Source organism: Tetrao urogallus (assembly GCF_951394365.1).
Source record: "Tetrao urogallus genome assembly, chromosome: 8".
Classification (NCBI taxonomy): Eukaryota; Metazoa; Chordata; class Aves; order Galliformes; family Phasianidae; genus Tetrao; species Tetrao urogallus.
Window position 1 is genome coordinate 26,060,675 of NC_136821.1, and position 18,445 is coordinate 26,079,119.

The 18,445-nt window shown below is 38.5% G+C and overlaps 1 protein-coding gene across 1 annotated transcript in view; it reads right to left on the bottom strand.

The window, feature by feature from the left end:
- Positions 1-18,445, bottom strand: part of SPATS2L (spermatogenesis associated serine rich 2 like) — a gene marked incomplete at its 3' end in the record, with an annotated part of 56,406 nt that overhangs the window by 13,937 nt on the left and 24,024 nt on the right. Inside the window, exons 3-7 of the mRNA XM_079538789.1 lie at positions 11,611-11,723; positions 7,575-7,620; positions 6,407-6,647; positions 4,009-4,209; positions 3,456-3,591 (exon numbers count right to left, since the gene is read on the bottom strand). Coding sequence (XP_079394915.1) covers positions 3,456-3,591; positions 4,009-4,209; positions 6,407-6,647; positions 7,575-7,620; positions 11,611-11,723 — 737 coding nt within the window. The remainder of the gene's footprint in view (positions 1-3,455; positions 3,592-4,008; positions 4,210-6,406; positions 6,648-7,574; positions 7,621-11,610; positions 11,724-18,445) is intronic.

The following is an 18,445-nucleotide window of genomic DNA, read 5'->3' on the forward strand; positions in this document are numbered from 1 at the left end:
AAAAAATACATATATATGAGAATTAAGCAAGTATTTGTGAAAGACTAAGGAGGCCAGGAAGGGGATGAATCTCATTGTTTCAAGAGATCCATCTGTTCTCTCCACTAATACTAAGCCAAAGAAAGTAATCCAAAATTGCTGGAGATGGCAAGAAAAAAGCAAGCACAAGCTCCAGCTGCTGTAGCTCTGCAGGAAAGTGGCCAGCCTCAGGCAAGAGCTACTCTCCTGTCCTTCCAGACCCCCCAGGAAGTGAGAGTAAGGCTGGGGGGCTTAGCTAGAAGCGCTGCTCTTTAAAGGTACCCAAAAACAAAGCTGGGCTCCAGGAAACCTAAACTTTAGGTAAAATATTTTTCCTCTCTGCTGACAAGGTTACAAGACTGGATTGCATGACTGATGAGCAAATGAACTGCAAGAGGATTTGAAAATCTCTTTAGACACATAAGGACTACAAAGCGTCAGCTGAAGGACAGACACGTAGACAGAAAACTAATGAGGACTGCCTGGAAATGCAGGGACTAGCACAGAAACTCAACTCACTGTAAAACAATACCAGCCCTGGCCTTCCCAGGCATCTGCCCATACTCTATGCTACAACACCTCTAATGAGGAAACGTCTTCATCCAGCACCATTGAATCTGGACTATAGGAAGCACAAAACCATAATCTTTACAGTTCACCAAGTAGGGGTCCCAGTAAGAGGATGACACTGTTCTGCACTTGTGAGCACCAGCAGTATTGCTTATCACTTGGCACTGAATTGTTATGTCCTTTTAAATGACACATTTCCCCCATTTAACTGCTACTCTGCTTTTATTCTAAATTAGCAGCAGCAAACTTGCTTTATCTTCTCCAGACATACAGTATATGCTTCCCTGAATGCATCTGAATATATTTTTAAATTGTTAGCAGCGCCAGAGCCCATTTTTCTTTTCCAGTATTATACCAGAGATAATTTTTTACCCAGACTATGATGAAGCTTTCAAGCCCTTTTTGCTCTTTCTTGGTGCTGGTTTTCTTGCTTTTTATAAACCACTGGACATACCACAGTGTTTGAGATGCAACAAGCAGAATAGGCTTGTCTTTCTTTGTTCAGGTTCTGCACACAGAGCAATTACATCTGTCCCTCTCTACACTACAGTGTGCTTTCCATTTGTGGTTGGAAGCAGACTGTATGGACAAGCAGCAGATGTTTCTTTTCAGTCCTCCATATAACTGTGTGGATGCCCAATACGTACAGATTTGCTGGCAAAAGGTGCTATGAAGAGCAGTGGCTCCATTTGTGCTTTACTCACTTCACTCAAATTTCCTGGGGCTCTCTTTCTATCCCCAAGGTGACTACTCAGACTCTCTGTAGAAGAGTGAGAACACAATTACAGCATGAGAGTTTTAACCTCGGCAACAAATGCCTCAAACACGATTGAGAGAGGAGTTCACTGAGTTTTACTGATCCTCCCTGCAACTTCAATAGCTTGTTCTTTTTCTCTTCCTTGTCCTACCCTACTGTATGATGGGGCTGTGCTCCGATACATTTTGCCTTCAAACAGTAACCAGGGCAGCTTATATTCTCACTCATACAGAGGTGCACCGGATGCCCACACCCCTCAGACTGATTGCATGGAGTAGAAAAATTGACCCAGGCAGGACTGTCAGAAGGATGATCTTCATAACTTTCAGGTACAAGTCCAAGAAAGAGTGCCCATTCAGGCTGCGTTGCCTATCTCTTTCTTAGCCTTAGGGAAAGCAACACCACAGTAGACCTTGCAAAAATGGTGAGCAAGAGTGCCAGGTCACAGAAGCACACCAGCCTGGCACATGCACATGGGTACATAAAAGATCTCTCACGGAGTAGGGGCAAACTGTCCCTGCCTGGTCGTGTCCATGTAAAATGCTGTGGTATTTTATGCTGTGAGTTGCAGGATTCCCCAAGAACTTTCAAAAAGCTTTGTAATCATTACCAGAAAAAAGATCAGATATCACTGTCATGCTTACATACTTCCCTATCCTTTACCTATCCTTGTTTTTGGTTACTGCATAACATTCTGGGAGCACAGTCAGCTGAATTGCTTCATTTTCCCTTGACAGACAAATTGACTGTGCCACAGTGAAACTCCTATGCCCAAGGAGGGTTACAAATATGCAAGTGGCTGAATACTCAATAATCTTATTCTCACACTACCACTAATGATGTACTGTTGAGCTTTTAAGTAGGGAAACTGTCATGTGCCCATGAATACCTTATTGAATATATGAAGTCTGAAGCTAAATGTATCATTGAATCTAGTGATTTTTTCCTGAACGTAGTGAGTTTATAGCAAGTGGAAGCAAGTTTTGATAAATTAGGTGCTGTAGACAGCTCTTCCCATCTTTTTCAGAGATTTGTTTCACAAGGTCACATTAAATATCCAAGAACTGTTTTTAATTTTCACCAAAAATTAAGTAACACATTTTGCTGCTTAAACCATTTTTCCCTTCATGTATTTGAACAAAAACTTGAATACTAGACCTCTATGCAGCTAAAATCAACAAAATCCACACTGAAATTTCCATAAGCATGCCCTCACATCACATTCTCCTTGTTGTACGTAATGTTGTGCTCCACACATAAGATGACTTCATAAATAAGATGACTTCGTAAGGCCTGAATATTTGGAGCACAGGTCTGTTATATTCTAGAGCTTCTGACAGACTCCGCTATAGCAATTCAAGTACTAGATCTGGTAGAAGGTGGAACTAAATGAAGTTTTTTTGGTTATTTTTCATCATTTTGAGTCAACTTGATTTTACACAGTCCTTTTGGATCATTTTGTTGCTTCTTCTATTAAGCTCACCTACCAAGATAACAAATTTCAGTACTAGGTGATACGTTTTAATATTTTTTCAGGCTAAAACATGAATGTATACAAAATGAGTAATTTCAGTTCTGAATCTAATAACATATCCACTCCCCATGCAATATTAGATCAGGATAACACCTATTCCACAACCAGAATAACTACTTCTTAAAGCTTCAATTAACTGTGAGTACATGCAAACAAGATTAGGCAAATGACACACTATGATTTTAACACTGTTGAAAAAAAAAAAAAAAAAAAAAATTGAGGACAAGAGACACTATACAGCTAACAAGACCCAAATGTCAGATTACTCGGATAAAATGTCAGAGCCATCTGAGCATAAGCAGTAAATGTTTTCTAAAATCCTGAGAGAGCACATCAACAAGCTACCACAAAAAATGCAAATGGACAATGAAATTCACTTAATTATTGTACGTTAACAGTGTAATTTTGGAGCAATCCTGACAACACTAGCCAGTTTTGTACAACTGCCAATTACAGCCCATGCTCATTTAGCTCAGAGATAAGAACAAAGTTATTTCTGTTAGACAATGAGGTACACCAACAGCTTGGTCCCTTACTCTTAGGTGGTGCTGAGGGACCTTAAACTGAGTTACCTACCAGCTGTGTAATTCTGCAAAAGCAGCTTTGATCTTCTTCACTGAATTATCTACTTCCTCTTTGATCATCATACGATATCTAGTTAGAGAAACGGTGCAACGCTGTAAGTCTTTTACTGATTTTTCAATGTTTGGCCCTAAAACAAAACAAAACAAAAAAACAACAAACAAAAATAGCAGAAAAGTCAGAAAGCTCGTTTTGGCTTTTCTGAATGAGGGAGCAGGAACAATACAACATTATTTGCCCACTGAAGTCCACACACCCATATTTTCCATAGTTCTTCTATGATATTCTTAAATTCCTAAATATACACACTCTAATTAATTCCTCAAATTAGATACCTGTCAAAGTAGCCCTAAGAGTTCAAATTATTCATTTCAAGTTCAATATAATTTTAAATCAACTATAAATTGTTCTGCTCATTTTTATTAGACTGAATGTGATTTTACTCCCACTTTCCAATGCATCTCTCCTTCACATTCTTTTTATTGTAGAGGCACCAGATTTCTGATCATTTTATTACACAACGACCACATGAACAGACTTGCTTTACCTCTTTTTTTCACTGAATCATCTGGCTTTGTTTCAAGTTGGCTTGTAGCATTGGATGATTTAACTGAGGAAGATTTTGACTTTGGCCTGCCTAGGTTACCCTGGAATTGAACTGATGACTGAAGAGGCTCGTGCTGTTCTACTCCATTCACAGTCTTTGGGCTTAACTCCACAGACACTCTCTGACGCTCACGTTCTTTGCCTGCAAGAAAACAGTAAGGTACAAGACACAGAGTTACAAGATTCTCTAGCAGGTCTTGGACTCCTTGAATGAAAACATTAAACAAAAAAAAAAGTGTACTGAAGACATCTAATACAAAGAGAGACAGAATAACATCAATAAATAGGCAGACCTAAATTAAATGTAATATCCACACATCCTCTCATATCATACTGTGGCAAATCACAGGGAAACACCAACCTTACTTAACAATCTTGTCCCTGCAAACTCTTTCAGGCAGTCACACTTTTATGGCTCTGAAGGACCTAATCTCAGTCTGCGAAATGATATAAGCAAGGCTTCAGCCTGCTATTTCTCATGGGGAGGAGAACATAAGGAGCTGTCAGCAGACACCTGTGATACTTCTATGGTGTCAGTTGTCTGAAGGTGAGACTGAAATGTCTACAGTAACATTAAACTGATAGGAAAGGAACAAAACCAAACAAGACTGACAATGACAAAACATAAGAGATTGCAACACCAAAGGAAAAAATGTGAGACGATTGCTCTCTGGACAAGCTTCAGCACAGTCTGACTTCCCCAAAAACCAAGAAGGGACAGTTTGTGAATTGAAAGATCCTGTTCACTCTTCTCTTCAGTTCCACACACTTCAGCACACATTTAGTAATACTCTCGTGCCTTTCGACCTCAAGAAAGTAGCTACTAAACTGCCTGCAAGACCAGAATTCTAATGCATCTGGTAGCATTCAAGAATCTCCTAACTTCTCTGTAGTACACAAGTTCCCAGGAATTTATTTGACCACATAAAGTAAGCTTTAATATTTCTGAAGTTTCATCTTTCTTTTCTCTCCACTTCCTTTCCATTCTCTCCTCCCACCTCCCTCCTCTTCCACCATCTCTCTCTCTCTCTCTCTCTCTCTCTCTCTCTCTTCTTAGAAAGACCAGTTAGTAGGTCAGGACATGCCTAAAAGTTCATAAAAATCTTATAAAATCTTTATAAAAAGCTGGGATAGTAGGTATCATCTTTGACATTCATAAAAACGAGAAAAAAAAATCTGAGATCCTTCTTGCCCTTAATATGTACAAATGTACAATGGCATCATGTCAAAGAGAAAAAAAAGATGACTGAACCCCACTGTCACATAAAAAGATCACTGACAGCACAGCTATGTGAGTTCCTGAATTCAGGTTGTTCCCTGCTAGAAAACACTTCAGGGATGATTCAAATTTGACACGACAGATTGATTATATGTACCATATAATTTGGAGGAAAAGAATAAACAAATGTATACATTTTGCAGAATTAGCAGTAAAAATTCTTTCAATATCATGGAACTGCAGGGTTTTCTGGCTTGTGGCATATCGTATCCAAAATAAGCATGAGTCCTCAGCAAGGGCAAGGATTATCTCTGACCTCCCAAACACTTCTTCAGACAAAATGTCTTGATAAGTAGTTCCGCAATTTGGCTGCTATGCATTGCAGAGATTTTATTTAATTGACCTTTCATAGAGCTGTTCCTGCAGAGAAGGTTTGTTTTCATTGGTATTATCATAAACAGTAATTCTGTGCCTACTAGAACTCAGCAAGGAAGAACTTTGTGTTACTGCTCCCCAGAGCTTCTGATTCAGTATCTAGACCCTAGCAGAAATGCACGCATACTCAGCAACTATCAGATCACGCTACTTCAACACTAAGGCCCTCCTTTCCCTATAAGGGAAAATCAGTGGAGATCCATGTTGACTAACCTATTGAGGGGAAATGAGATAAAAAAAAAGGACGAATCTGGAATAGGCAATAAAGAAATTTTACAACATGCAGAGGGCCCATATTGCCTGAATTACTTTGTCCCACATGAAGAACCTGATTACTTCTGTCACCATCTTATACCACAGCCATTTTCAAACCCTGTATTCTCCTGTATTTTTATCTGTCATGCTCTACATCAGCTGTGCCTCTCTGATTACAGTTTAAACTTTTGACTCTAAAGAAGAAGAAAGAAAAAAAAAAGATATTTTGCAAGGATACTTGTTGCAAGACAAACTGTGCCCAGACATAGATCTACATGCACAGATTGAACAAATACATATATTTTGCACAAACATCACTGTCTGATATCCATTTATTATGTTCACTTGGTAGCAGTAAAAATTATGATCCTTATGTAAATAGGCTTGTCTGTTGCCAATTAAAAGGTGCCTTTGTCCCAGATGAACTGACCTGTGGTTTCTGGACAGCCTGGTGCTGATGCTACAAATCGTGAACTTTTGTTCTCCAGAGAAGAGGTTTCCAGTTTCTCATTGGCAGAATCACCACAACGGTTATCCTTAGAGCATCCATTCAGATGGCAGACAGGTGGTCTCTGGGGCTCTTGAGATGCCTTCTCAGACCCATCACTCTTATTTTTAGCATCCTTGTTGCCTTGGTGCTGTTTAGATTTGCTTCTTTTTCTCCTATTATTCTAAATTGAGAAATATTGAAAGAACAGACATTATTCAGAGCAGCTCAAAAACTCAATATATAACAGAGACCATATAAATACCAAATGATCAATATTCTTAAAATGCCATGTAAGTGTCACTCACTACAATGTGATTTACATACAGTGTATTATATAGCACACCACTGCATCTGTTCAGCTGAAAATACAAATAGTTTCAAATACAAACAGAAGACCCATACTGTTTTTCCTCTTTCTTCTAAACAGAACAGTTACACTGCAAAATGGTAAAAGAGCCTGGGCTTCGATGATGCTCAAATAGTTCCTAACCACCCTGGGGACACCCACTAAGTAACATGGACAAACCCTGAAGGCATCCCTCTTATCTGGAAGAATAGGAGCAGAAGACAGAGGTTAGCCACTGCTGCTGTAATTCTCCAATCCATAAAGTGGACCCTCCAGAACAGTGACTGCCTGGGCTGCCACTTAGCATACTGTATATGCACCTTAAACATATCCTTGAGTGTCTGACCTGGGAGCAGCCCTAGTGCACACTCCTAATTGATTACTCCTATGCATATGTTATTCTTACACCCAGGAGCAAAACCGCTAGCACCAAGTGGCTGCGACTCTCCAGGACACAACTGCATATTAAAAGTAGGCTGTTTGGGAATTTATTCTGTACTTGACTAGAGTGTGGCTTCTACAAACACTTACAAATGTGCTGTTCCAGAAATTCAGAACTCTGCACTACAGAAACAGCAACAGGTGAACAAGATGAAAAACAATGCACACGTTTGCTCTCAGGTATTCTGAACAGAGGCATAGATGAAGTCACCTATGTTAGCAAAGGCAGAAAAAGTACTGGCCAAAATGAAACTATTACATTCACTTACAAACAGCTTGTAAATGGTCTGAGTGCTCTGATTTTCCAGAGCAAGTCTTTACCTTCTTTTTCCCTGTCATATTCCATTCTTTCAGAACCTGAGTTGCACTACCTAGAGAAAAGAGAGAGAAATCATTTCAACAAAAGTTCAGATCTGAGAAAGAAAATTTGTATTTGGAAACAGTTACCAGTTTCCTAGCCAGGCAGCACTTGTTTGTTTCTGTGAGTTCACTAATGTTGGGAAAACAAAAGGAGAACTGCTGCCTCCCTCCTTTTCACTTTCATCTTAGCTGATTACACTGTGGATAAGCTGTTTGGCACTGCTGCTGTTTATGCTCTTTCTTACACGAAATAATTAAGTAGGTGCTTAACTTAATGCACTAGCACAAGCTTCAGAAAATAATGATTTTTTGAAAATCAATATTTTGTCTGAAAGAAAAGTATCTCAGCACCCCACAAAACACTGCATAAACTAGGTTCCCCTGCTTCTCAAGCTTCTTCACAGTTTTAAATCTTTCGGCGTTCTGGCAGATGTTTCCTGCACATTATCTGCCATATTCAGGAAGCCCAAGAGCATAAAACTGAAGATTTAATTAGCATATAAAAACGTAATCTTGTAGTCAGCTGCAGAAACTGTGCATCCTTTGGTCCATACACAGGCCTGGCAGTAAAAGCCATTAATCGTAGTGAAAACAAATATGATTTTGTATACCTGAAGTTTTGTCTGCCAGTCCCAGCGTTTGGTTAGATAAAATTTTCAGAACAAAGTGAAAACAGACTTGGTCAGATCAGCTGCAGCTGGCACTTGGGAAGAAAACTCTTCTACATCCTGTTGCCACTGGTGCGTTTTCCTTGATTCTAAAGCTAAAAACCCACTCATGGAAGCACGCAGCCTGCCCTGGCATCCAGCATGTTACAGGCAGTGTCAACAATCTTAATCACACCAATCTAGAACCTTTCTGTGTGAATTTGAGAACCCATTTTTCTAGTAAATACTTATTTACCATTCTGTGCAAATTGGTTTATATACTGCTATTCTTTTGCTCGTTTCGGGTGACATCAATGTTAAGAAGACTGCCATGAGTGGTTTAACTTGTATTCTGACAAAAACATGCAAGGTTTTCAAATGCATCAAAATTATTTTTCTATTCAAATAATCCAGATGTGAGATTACTTGGAGAGTCCCTCATACACATGGGAAGTGGTTGTATCTGTTTGCAGCAGTGCTAAGTCTGATTTGTTAAACTGTGAACACACATATGGAATCCAAAATCAAACTTCGCTTCCCAAACGACACAACAGTGCAGACAGAAGGTTAAGAAAGTTTCCATTGTATATGTAGTTATTTATCTATATTTAGTTATATATAATTATATATAATTATTATAATAAATATATATATTTAGTTATATATAATTATATATATGTGTGTGCATACATATATATATACACACACACACACACAGTATATACACATACACAAATCCCTTGTCCTTTCTTAAAAGTATGCTATCTTTAACAGAAGCTGTTCCACTACGATGAAATAAAACCACAGTTGCTGCCTTCATAACTCCACGCTGCTGAACACGTGCAGTTTCACTTGACAGCTTTGTTAGCTGTTTCCACAGTAGCATCCAATGCTTTTTGTGTTGGCTGGCAATGCCTTCGTCCTACTTCTCTCAGTTGCCCTGTGAGTACTGAGCACAGTTAGCATTACTTCAGGGACTGGCACAACCAACTCCAATGCTCTCCCTGTTGGAAATGCACTACCTGTGCAAGTCCCAAAACCTTTACTGCAATGCATGAGAATAACTTACTTGAATACGTCTACAATGGAGCTGTACATAACTTCTGTTTAAGCCCATTTAGGTAAATGCTTACACAACAAAGATGACATTTTAACTACTGCTTTAAAACTCACATTTCACATAAATATGCAAATTCATAATATACAATATACATATGTCACTCCAGACACAAAGAATGATAGGAGATGACCTCAGAAAACTAAATTTGAACACTGATTCAGCATGCAGCATTAAATGGCTGTCCCCACGTTATATGCTATATGTAGCAGTAGGTTCCCTGTGATTGTGAGATATTTAAACCTTGGCATTTTGTCATTCACATGAAAATATGACTTAAAGAGCTATCTATATTCATTCTATTCACAGTAGCAGCTGAATGGACACACTTCCCTGGTGCCATTTGGTGCTTAAACAAATCCAGACTTCTGTCTTTGAAATGAGGGCACTGTTACCAGTGGCAAATATAGTCTGTTTCCAAACGCTCAACTTGAAAAGACTTCTCAACTCAAGACATAATGATGATCAACTAATAAAATTCAAAGGAAGGCCATTTAGAGGTGAGTTACATCACCTTAGTAGTTCTTTTTCAAGAATTTTTTGTTTTAAATCTCTTTTAGAAGGTTTACTTTTACCATTTGTTCCTCATAGCTAGGACAACGTGTGGATAGGAAAGCACTTATTTTCCCTCAATACACATAAGATATTTGTGTTGACAAAAAAGGGAGAAATATGCAGGTCACTCCAAAAGTAATGCCTCCTATTTATTTCCATGGAAACTCCAACAGCTATAAAGAGTACAGTAACACTATTTGATGCCTCCTATTTATTTCCATGGAAACTCCAACAGCTATAAAGAGTACAGTAACACTATTTGATGTGCAAATTCTCAGCTGCAAAACTATTTTTCAACAGTTGCAACCATCATCTAAGCATTTTCACCAGCGATGAACAAGAGCCCACCGTGCTCATAAAAATCTGCACCAGCAGACATGGCTCACTGTTTCCCAACTGCTACAACAGCATTTCTGCGAGGAAAACTTTGTCTACACAGTCCAACTTGCACTGTTGTCACAACCACTGTTTGGTCTTCATAAAAGTTCAGCAAGTGTCACTGAATGTCAGCGGGTGCCATTTTCTCCACATGGAGGAATTCAGTGACACACCTTTGTTTCATCCACACTTCCATGTCAGACACCACCATTTTGTCAGATTGCCCCTCTGCTGCCATCTGTCACATAGCAACCAAGTGTAATGGGATACTGGTGGGAAGATTCAACCTCTAATGTCATACTACTAAGATTTGCCTCTGACACCATGGGCGAACACTGTAAAACAGGAATCATTAACTTTTGGAATAGGATTTTGATGCATTTGTGATTAGTTCGCTCACATCTGCTTTCTACATATTTATATATAATCAGTACATGACACTTTTTGACAGATACATTCCAGTAAATTAATTCAAACTAAAATCAAAACTATTCTGAACCAAAATAGCTCTGAAATAAGCAGCTTGGTGAGATAACTCATAATGATTCCCTAATGTCTTGGTATCACCAGGCCATATAAGCAGCCTCACAGTGTTGATTTGTTTTTTAAGATGTATAGGGCTTTTGAAACTCTGATCTTCTAAAAGCACCCTCAAACCACAGAATTTTGAGAGGATTTCCTCACATTACACCAGTATTCCTACAAAGGGTTTCTTACAGACTCTGGGGAAGTTCAAAATTCTTGCCATTATGTACTTACCAGAAAAGTGTTATTTAAATACAAATGACCTTTCACTACAGCTAGCGTCATGATGCAAAATACAAAGCCAGATCAAGATTTTGAGCATCTCAAACTTTCAATGGAGTCTTGGTTCAGCCAGTACAAATATCAAAACTATTTGCAAAATTTAGATTGAGGCTTGAATGTCAAGGTATGCATCAAGTTCAGGTGTTTGTGGGCCCAGTTATCTGCTTCAGAACTATCCTCAATTTCCATTAGCAGTCTGTCTCCAGCAGTGAATCATGACATACACACTTTACAGAGCATTAATTTTCATCAGAAAAAGGTCTGCAACAAGAATTACACTAAAAAAAACCTCCTGGACAACAGATGAACAACCAGGTCAAGCTCATGCTGTGAAGAAACAAACATGCAGACAGCAGGATGAACTATAAAGAAAGAACTGGCAGAGTCACAATTATATGAATTTCAGAAGAACAACAAATATACACACTACAGGCAATGAATATTTCAGCTTGTAGTTAAATCCCTCATGCCTTAGTGGAAAAAAGTACTGTACTTACCATCTATGAAAGCCTGGACAGCCTTGTCTACGTTGTTATCAAACTGCTGCAGCACCAGAACTATTTCATTATTGCTTTTGTTTGGAACAACTGATCGGATTGCATTGATCTGGAAAGAAAAGAAGGTAATAATACACAGGTTTATCATATTTTTTAAGAAAACACAGTATTGTGCAAGTGTCCATTTATATAAATGCTTACAATATACAATAATATATCCATATAAAGCAGTGTCAATCTCTTCACCTGCCTCCTGCAACAAATGGAAGCAATTTCTTTAAGAGACCAAAGTAGATAAATAAAATCTGAAATCAGTACAGTTGCTCCAAATCAGCTGAGTGTCTCTTTTCTGACTATCCAGCACACATTTACTATTAAAAACCTGCTGCACTGCAGAAACTGAACTAGTAGCTTTCTTTGCCCCCTCTCTGAGGACTACACCTTTGTGTATTTTAATTATCAAATCACAATGTCATCATGCTAATTTCTGTTTGAGAAACACTGTTATCTTTTCACAATATTATGAACACATTGAATTGTGAAAATATAAACACATGAAGATATGTCTGTTGTGTGTAATAGAGCAAGGCTGGATTACATACTGAGAGTATTCACATCAGCTTGACTTAGCTGTCCAGGTAAATAATGAAAAAGGAGCAATCTAAACTTTATGGCATCTTTACCAGTGGAAGCACCAGAAGGCAATTCAGATTTATGCTAAGATTTATTGCTAAAATGTTACTTTGCTACTTTACATCAACATCTATCCTCAGTCACTGTATTTTCTGTATACTAATATAAGCCATGATTTATTTCAAATTCTGTAATTGACAATGACTGAAGGCTCTGACTCATGATTCCTGCTGGATTTAGCTTCAGCACAGCAGATGGTAGGTACTTGCGACGGATCAAGATTTCTAGATAAGTTAATCTAGAAGGTCACTTTCTAACTTCAGCAGACAAATTTAGTGACTCTGCTTTGGTAGAATTGACTTCACTCCTGTCCACCATCCTATCAATTACCTGTCTAGAGGTTCACATTTGTCCACAACATCTTTCAAGTAACAAGTTTAGCCTTGAACAACTCAGGCCAAAACTATTATTTATATAGTCTCAAAATTAGCAACTAGAGTGTGGTACAGGAGTAAAGTTGCTTCTTTCATTTTCCAAGGACCCTTCCCAAAGGCCCATCTAATCACATGTCCACTGCTCTTAGCCCACGGCTCAGCAAGGTCTGCCCACAAGCCAGGGTCCCAGCCCAACAGCTAGCTGCACTGGAGATTCTAGCAAACAAAACTATCATCATGTTGGAAGCTGAGACAGTCTAGGTGATCAAATGAGCTTCTGGCATTTCCAGGAACTATCTAGAAAAATCGGTCTGGTCAAGCTTCTCTCTTCGGTTAGTATGCATATTAGAGTGGGAGGGAGAAAAGAAAACAAAAAACAACAAACAAGCAAGCAACTGTGAGCACAGCTCTTTATGCACTGCGGGCATTCTAGGTGAAAACCATCTGAAATTAATAGAATGCAATGAGAAAACCCAAGAAAAATGAGCTTTATTCATTCCCTGATTGTGGGCACTAGTATGCTATTATTTATTGATAAAGCTGCAACAAGCATGAGCTGAGTTGGCTCCATACCAATAGAAGTTGGTGGATACACGAGAGTTACAGCAGGCCACAAGCTGCTGTCCACTTTATGCTCAAGTTGGCAGTTGCCAAACATTCCCATCACGTGGACTACACATTCTCACAAAAACCTCCCCTCTCCTTTCACAGTCTTATGGTTCATCTCTCTACCCACTCAGAACTGCTTAAGCTGCCTGTGGCAATTACTTACAGAAAAATAGCAAAAGGAAATATTTAGTGTACTCCAGCCATTCCCATAAGCAAGGGAATTCCACATGGCTGCTAGGTCCTTCTTGGCCATGAGAGGTCTGGAAGCCTTAAGAAGCATCTGGAAACTACAAAGTGAGGCCAAGACCACAGGACGGATCAGGCAACGTGCCACACCCTGCAGTTTGGAATTTTCTGATTAATAGAAAATCAAGAATTAAAAGCTAATTTGTTCTTGTTTCCCCTAGTATTACAACCAAGCACTGAAAATGTGTGAACACGTTCTAGTTATGGAGATAATTCCCAAGAAGTCAAATGAGTCTGTTAAGGAAGAACATTCACTAATACACAGTGAAGATATTATGCCTATGACCAACTCCGCGGACACAATTCTGTTTTAGTTGGACATCATAAAAATTCCATTTAGGGGAACATTTAAGTACAGCAGAGCTCTATGGCTTTACTGCCAAAAAAGCAATTGCCTTTGTTGAAGAACTTTGTTGAAGTTTTCCTGTTGGAAAAGATATACATTTATTTTTCTCTCTAGAAAATAAGAACTTTCATAAGACAACTCTTTAGCAAATGAGTATCAGATTGTATAGTAAAGCATTCTGGACTTTGGAAAACCCAAACCAGAAGGTGATTAACACATAGTTAATCAGCTTCCCTTGAGTATGTATGGATATTCACTTGATTATTAATGATTCTGCTTTCCAGATTTCTGCATTGACTTATCTGATAAGAGAGATGAAAACTAGAATTTCTAATCTGTAGGATATGCTATTAAGAAAATGATACATCTACTGTTCTGTTCTGAAACAACAAAAGCAGATACAAAACCAGAATTCCAACAGCAGAGAAATCACAGAAGGTTTTGCTCTGAAATATTTTGTCTCAAAATTTTTTTAATAAAATGAAATAAACTAGGCATATTTTCTTTTCAAAGTCAGCCAGATGTGTGTGTCAGACATTATGTCTCCAACATATGCACTGAATACTTCATCCAGAATAAACTGGAATTGTGGAACACTTGCAACGAAAAGAGTTGGTGGTTTCTGAATATCCAAAAAATAACGGATAAATGGCTGCAAGTAGCAAATTCTAACAGAATTCTAACCTAACAGCCTACTTGACAGGAGGACAAGGACAAGCTGAGGAAGACAAGGTCAAATGACAGCCTTAACTTTATGGTCCCTAATATTTTATGTTTAGTTCTCTTACTCCATCTTCAAAATCTGTGTAGATTTCTACTTTCAAACTTGAGGTCTGTTTCTACATGCAAAATGAGTCCTATACATTTCTGGAAAGGAACGTGGAGATATACAAGAAAACACTGAAGGGAGAGATCGACAGCCTTTCTGAAAGCGTAAGTCTAGCATAAATGCACTTACACAGCTGAAGGTCATAAAAGCCCCATTGCAATCTGCAATGAAAGGCAGCTAAGCTGCAGGAATGCTTGACAAATACAAGCTGACAAGAAGGAGATGCAGAGTGGGGCTGAACTTGAGCTGGAGCCATGCAATGCAGTATGCCAGGTTCTGCTGATACACCTGTCCTTTTGGCAATACAGCTACACAACTGCTTACAAGTCTCCAACTGCCTGAGAAAAGTCTGTCACTCTTCAATCCACATAGCTGTGTGTAGTTCATTTTTATTAATGGTTTGATAGGTTAATATACCAGGCTGGGTATACATCCAAATTATATCTCCCTAAACTTACAGTAAAACTTACCAAGAACATCTATCTTTTCAACACATAAACAGCACAGACTGAAACTGGAATAACCAAATACATTATGACTTCTCATCAAAAAACAAATTCCTTTTAAAAAACATATACCAACCTCATGAAAAAGAAGAACCAAAGAACCTCATCCTATCAGTATTAAGAACCTCATCCTATACGGTATTAATACCGTATCAATACTTAACAGTCTGCAAGAACAAACTCTGAACATTAAATTTATTTCCCTGTATATGTGGGAGAACAGAGAGCTTTTTCATACTCACTGAAACCTGATCTTAGAAAAAATAACGTTAACAGACTACAGGAAAGTCAACTGTTCTAACAATTATGAATCATCATGTCTTTATCTAGTGTGGATTTTCAGAAAATCTGTGTCACCATTTTGGGTGCTAGACAAGCATCCTGGGACATATATCCTGAATCACAAATAATTGCATGGTTAACATCAGCATTAGCTGAGATGCTGTCTCTGACAATAGTCGCACTCCTGAGCTTTTTCCTTCAGTGGCCTGACCAGATAATTCATTTCCTTCTTGGTTTAATGCTCAGAAGGCTCATTCAACATTCTAGTTTACAAAAGCTACTCTGAAGCTACCACAGATCTAAAATACAAAGCCCTTATCCTGAAAACTGCCATGTATGCTCAAACGTGTGGAAAGCAGAACTTCATTCCTTTTGGTCAGACATATTTGACTGTTTTTCTGAGGATTACTGCTCAACCACGTGAAATTTGACTGGGCATTCATTTGCTTAAAAAAAAAAAAAATTCATTGAAATTTTAACTGCTCATGGTATTATCTTACCTGAAGTCCTTGTGAGCACTTATCTCATGAGAGGGCCCTGACAAAGCAAGCCTGAAAAGAGATACAGCCTGCTTCAAAGCTGTGAGAAGTTGTGACAACACCTACTCTGCACCCAGAGCCAAGCTGATGTTACTGCGTACTCATCCAAATCCTTTAGGTTTTCTGTCAAGTTTCAGATGGTTCCCAGGCAACTGTAACAACACGGAATCAAGCATTGCCTGCTGGCTGCTCTACTCCATCTGCTCCCCTTTGGCATCATCTCAAAGAGGATGTTTTCGGTGAATAAGTAATATATCCGGGGTTCAGAGAATTTGTTTAAATATTTGTGACATAGTGACAAACTAAACTTCTTTGCTGAAAGCTCATGGCTGTTCCGAAACCCTTGAACACATCTGCTGCAATCCCTTTGAAGTGATCCACTATTATGGTCACATACTCATTTAAAATACTTCTACTCATGCTTGGTTACAAACACACACATCTACCTTCACTGGGTATGAACTATTAAGCTCAGCAGATTTTCTCTAAGTAGGAGCTAAATTCATTTTTCAAGTACAGTTATCAAAGAATACACAAATGTTTTCTGATCCTGCTTATTCTTACTGTGTCAGTAGTAGATCTTTATGAGTACATAAATGGCGCATATAGTCACTGCAACTGGAGACAGGTAGCAGCGTAAGCTCTGTCTAGCTCTGCCTAGATTACAGTTCTGGCTGGGATTGACCCAAACCCTGCATGAAGACAAGAGAAGGAGAGCTGTCTACAGCACTCTGTTGGTTTCTGTAATTTATGAAGCATTAGCAGACACCCTGACAACATTAAACAGGAAAATGTATTTTCAGAACACCTCATGGCAGAAATAGTTTAGGTTTGAAAAACTACAGAAAAAATTTTTCATAAACACAGTTTGAATTTTCTGAATTAACAGAATATTATTTATTAGGACCCATTCTTCTAGAAGCTTCACTAACTAGATTAGTTCACTGTGACACACTGAGCACATGTTTTTAACTTGCCCTTTGAGCAAAATAACAGCTTCGATCCGGTCTGCACCTCTCTATTTGCTATATGCCCCATTTATCACGTCAGATCACTTACCCCTGATAAGCACAAAACAAATTCTACTTGCTGCAGTAATCTAGCGTGGGCAAACATCCTGGATTTACTATGTCCTGCATCCTCCTCTGCTAATTTTTAAACTAATGAAATGGAAATCGGTTTTGAGAAGACACGTATTTAAAAGAAAAAGTATATATAAAGAGGGTCTGGCTCAGTAAGACCTGTTCCACTTGAATAATGGCAGCATTATTTAGAAACCTAATTCTATAATATTCTTAGCCCAAGTTAAATAGCTCATCAAATGACAGAAGTGCATTTCAACCAACTCTGCTGCTCTTTGGACTAAGTCCTTTCACATCAACAGGTGTGTATGAAACAGCTGTGAAGGTCAGCCTTAAAGAGACCTAGTGAACTCAGATTGGAAACTGTCTGCTTCTTGTAATGCGAGTTTTAAGATACTATGTTCTTTCCACAACAAATCCTATTATTTCCTTGTATGCAGCCCATCACTTATGAAGGCTACAGTTATGGTACTGAAATCCACCAAAGTATATCTGAATAAGATATTCTTCTTGCAGCTAATAGAACAAATCTGTTTGTCTGTTCCTACAGCTCTGATGTTTGAAATAAAAATAAAATGAAACAGCAAACTTCTCCGTGAAACTGCAGCAAAACTTTACTTCTGATAGAATCCCAAGAAGAATATTTTCATTTGGCTATTTTGCTTACACCAGTTGACACCAGATCTTGTTCAAACATGATCAGACACAGTAAAAAAAGATGGCCCCAACAGCAAGTTCAGAAGTTTGGACAACTCCCAGTATTTTGCTGAATCAAAACTAAAAGCCACATGCGAGACCTTAACGGTTGTTCTGGGGAATGCCTTGTATTCACTCTCCTCTCGTTGGACGAAAACATTCCACCTGCTGCAGGAAATGAGCTGTTCATATTCTTCACTGTAATTGCTTCTTATCTGAAAGCCCCCACCATTCCGATTTTAGGCACCTTTTCTGGTGGTGTACTTAGTTAATGTTTGAATAATTCCATTAATTTTATGGAATCATTTTGAATTTAAGCCAATGAGTTTGGCCAATTTCATCCTTCAATCCACAGAAAGTTTCAAGTTGTACATACATGATCGGAATGATTTATAATTCAGTATTTAAAGACCCTGAGAGCAGAAAAAAGTCCTGTAGAGTATTTTTTTGGTACAAAGGAAGATAACCAGGAGCAAGAGAGATAATGGTATAGTCAGGGAAGGGTCATGACAAAAGGAATTATTCTGAGAGAGATCTTGATGGTAAACTCCTTGCACTAACTACATTGACACTGTAACCCTAGCTGCTGCTGCTGCTCAAGTGCAGGGTTTGTATTATTTCAGAAAATC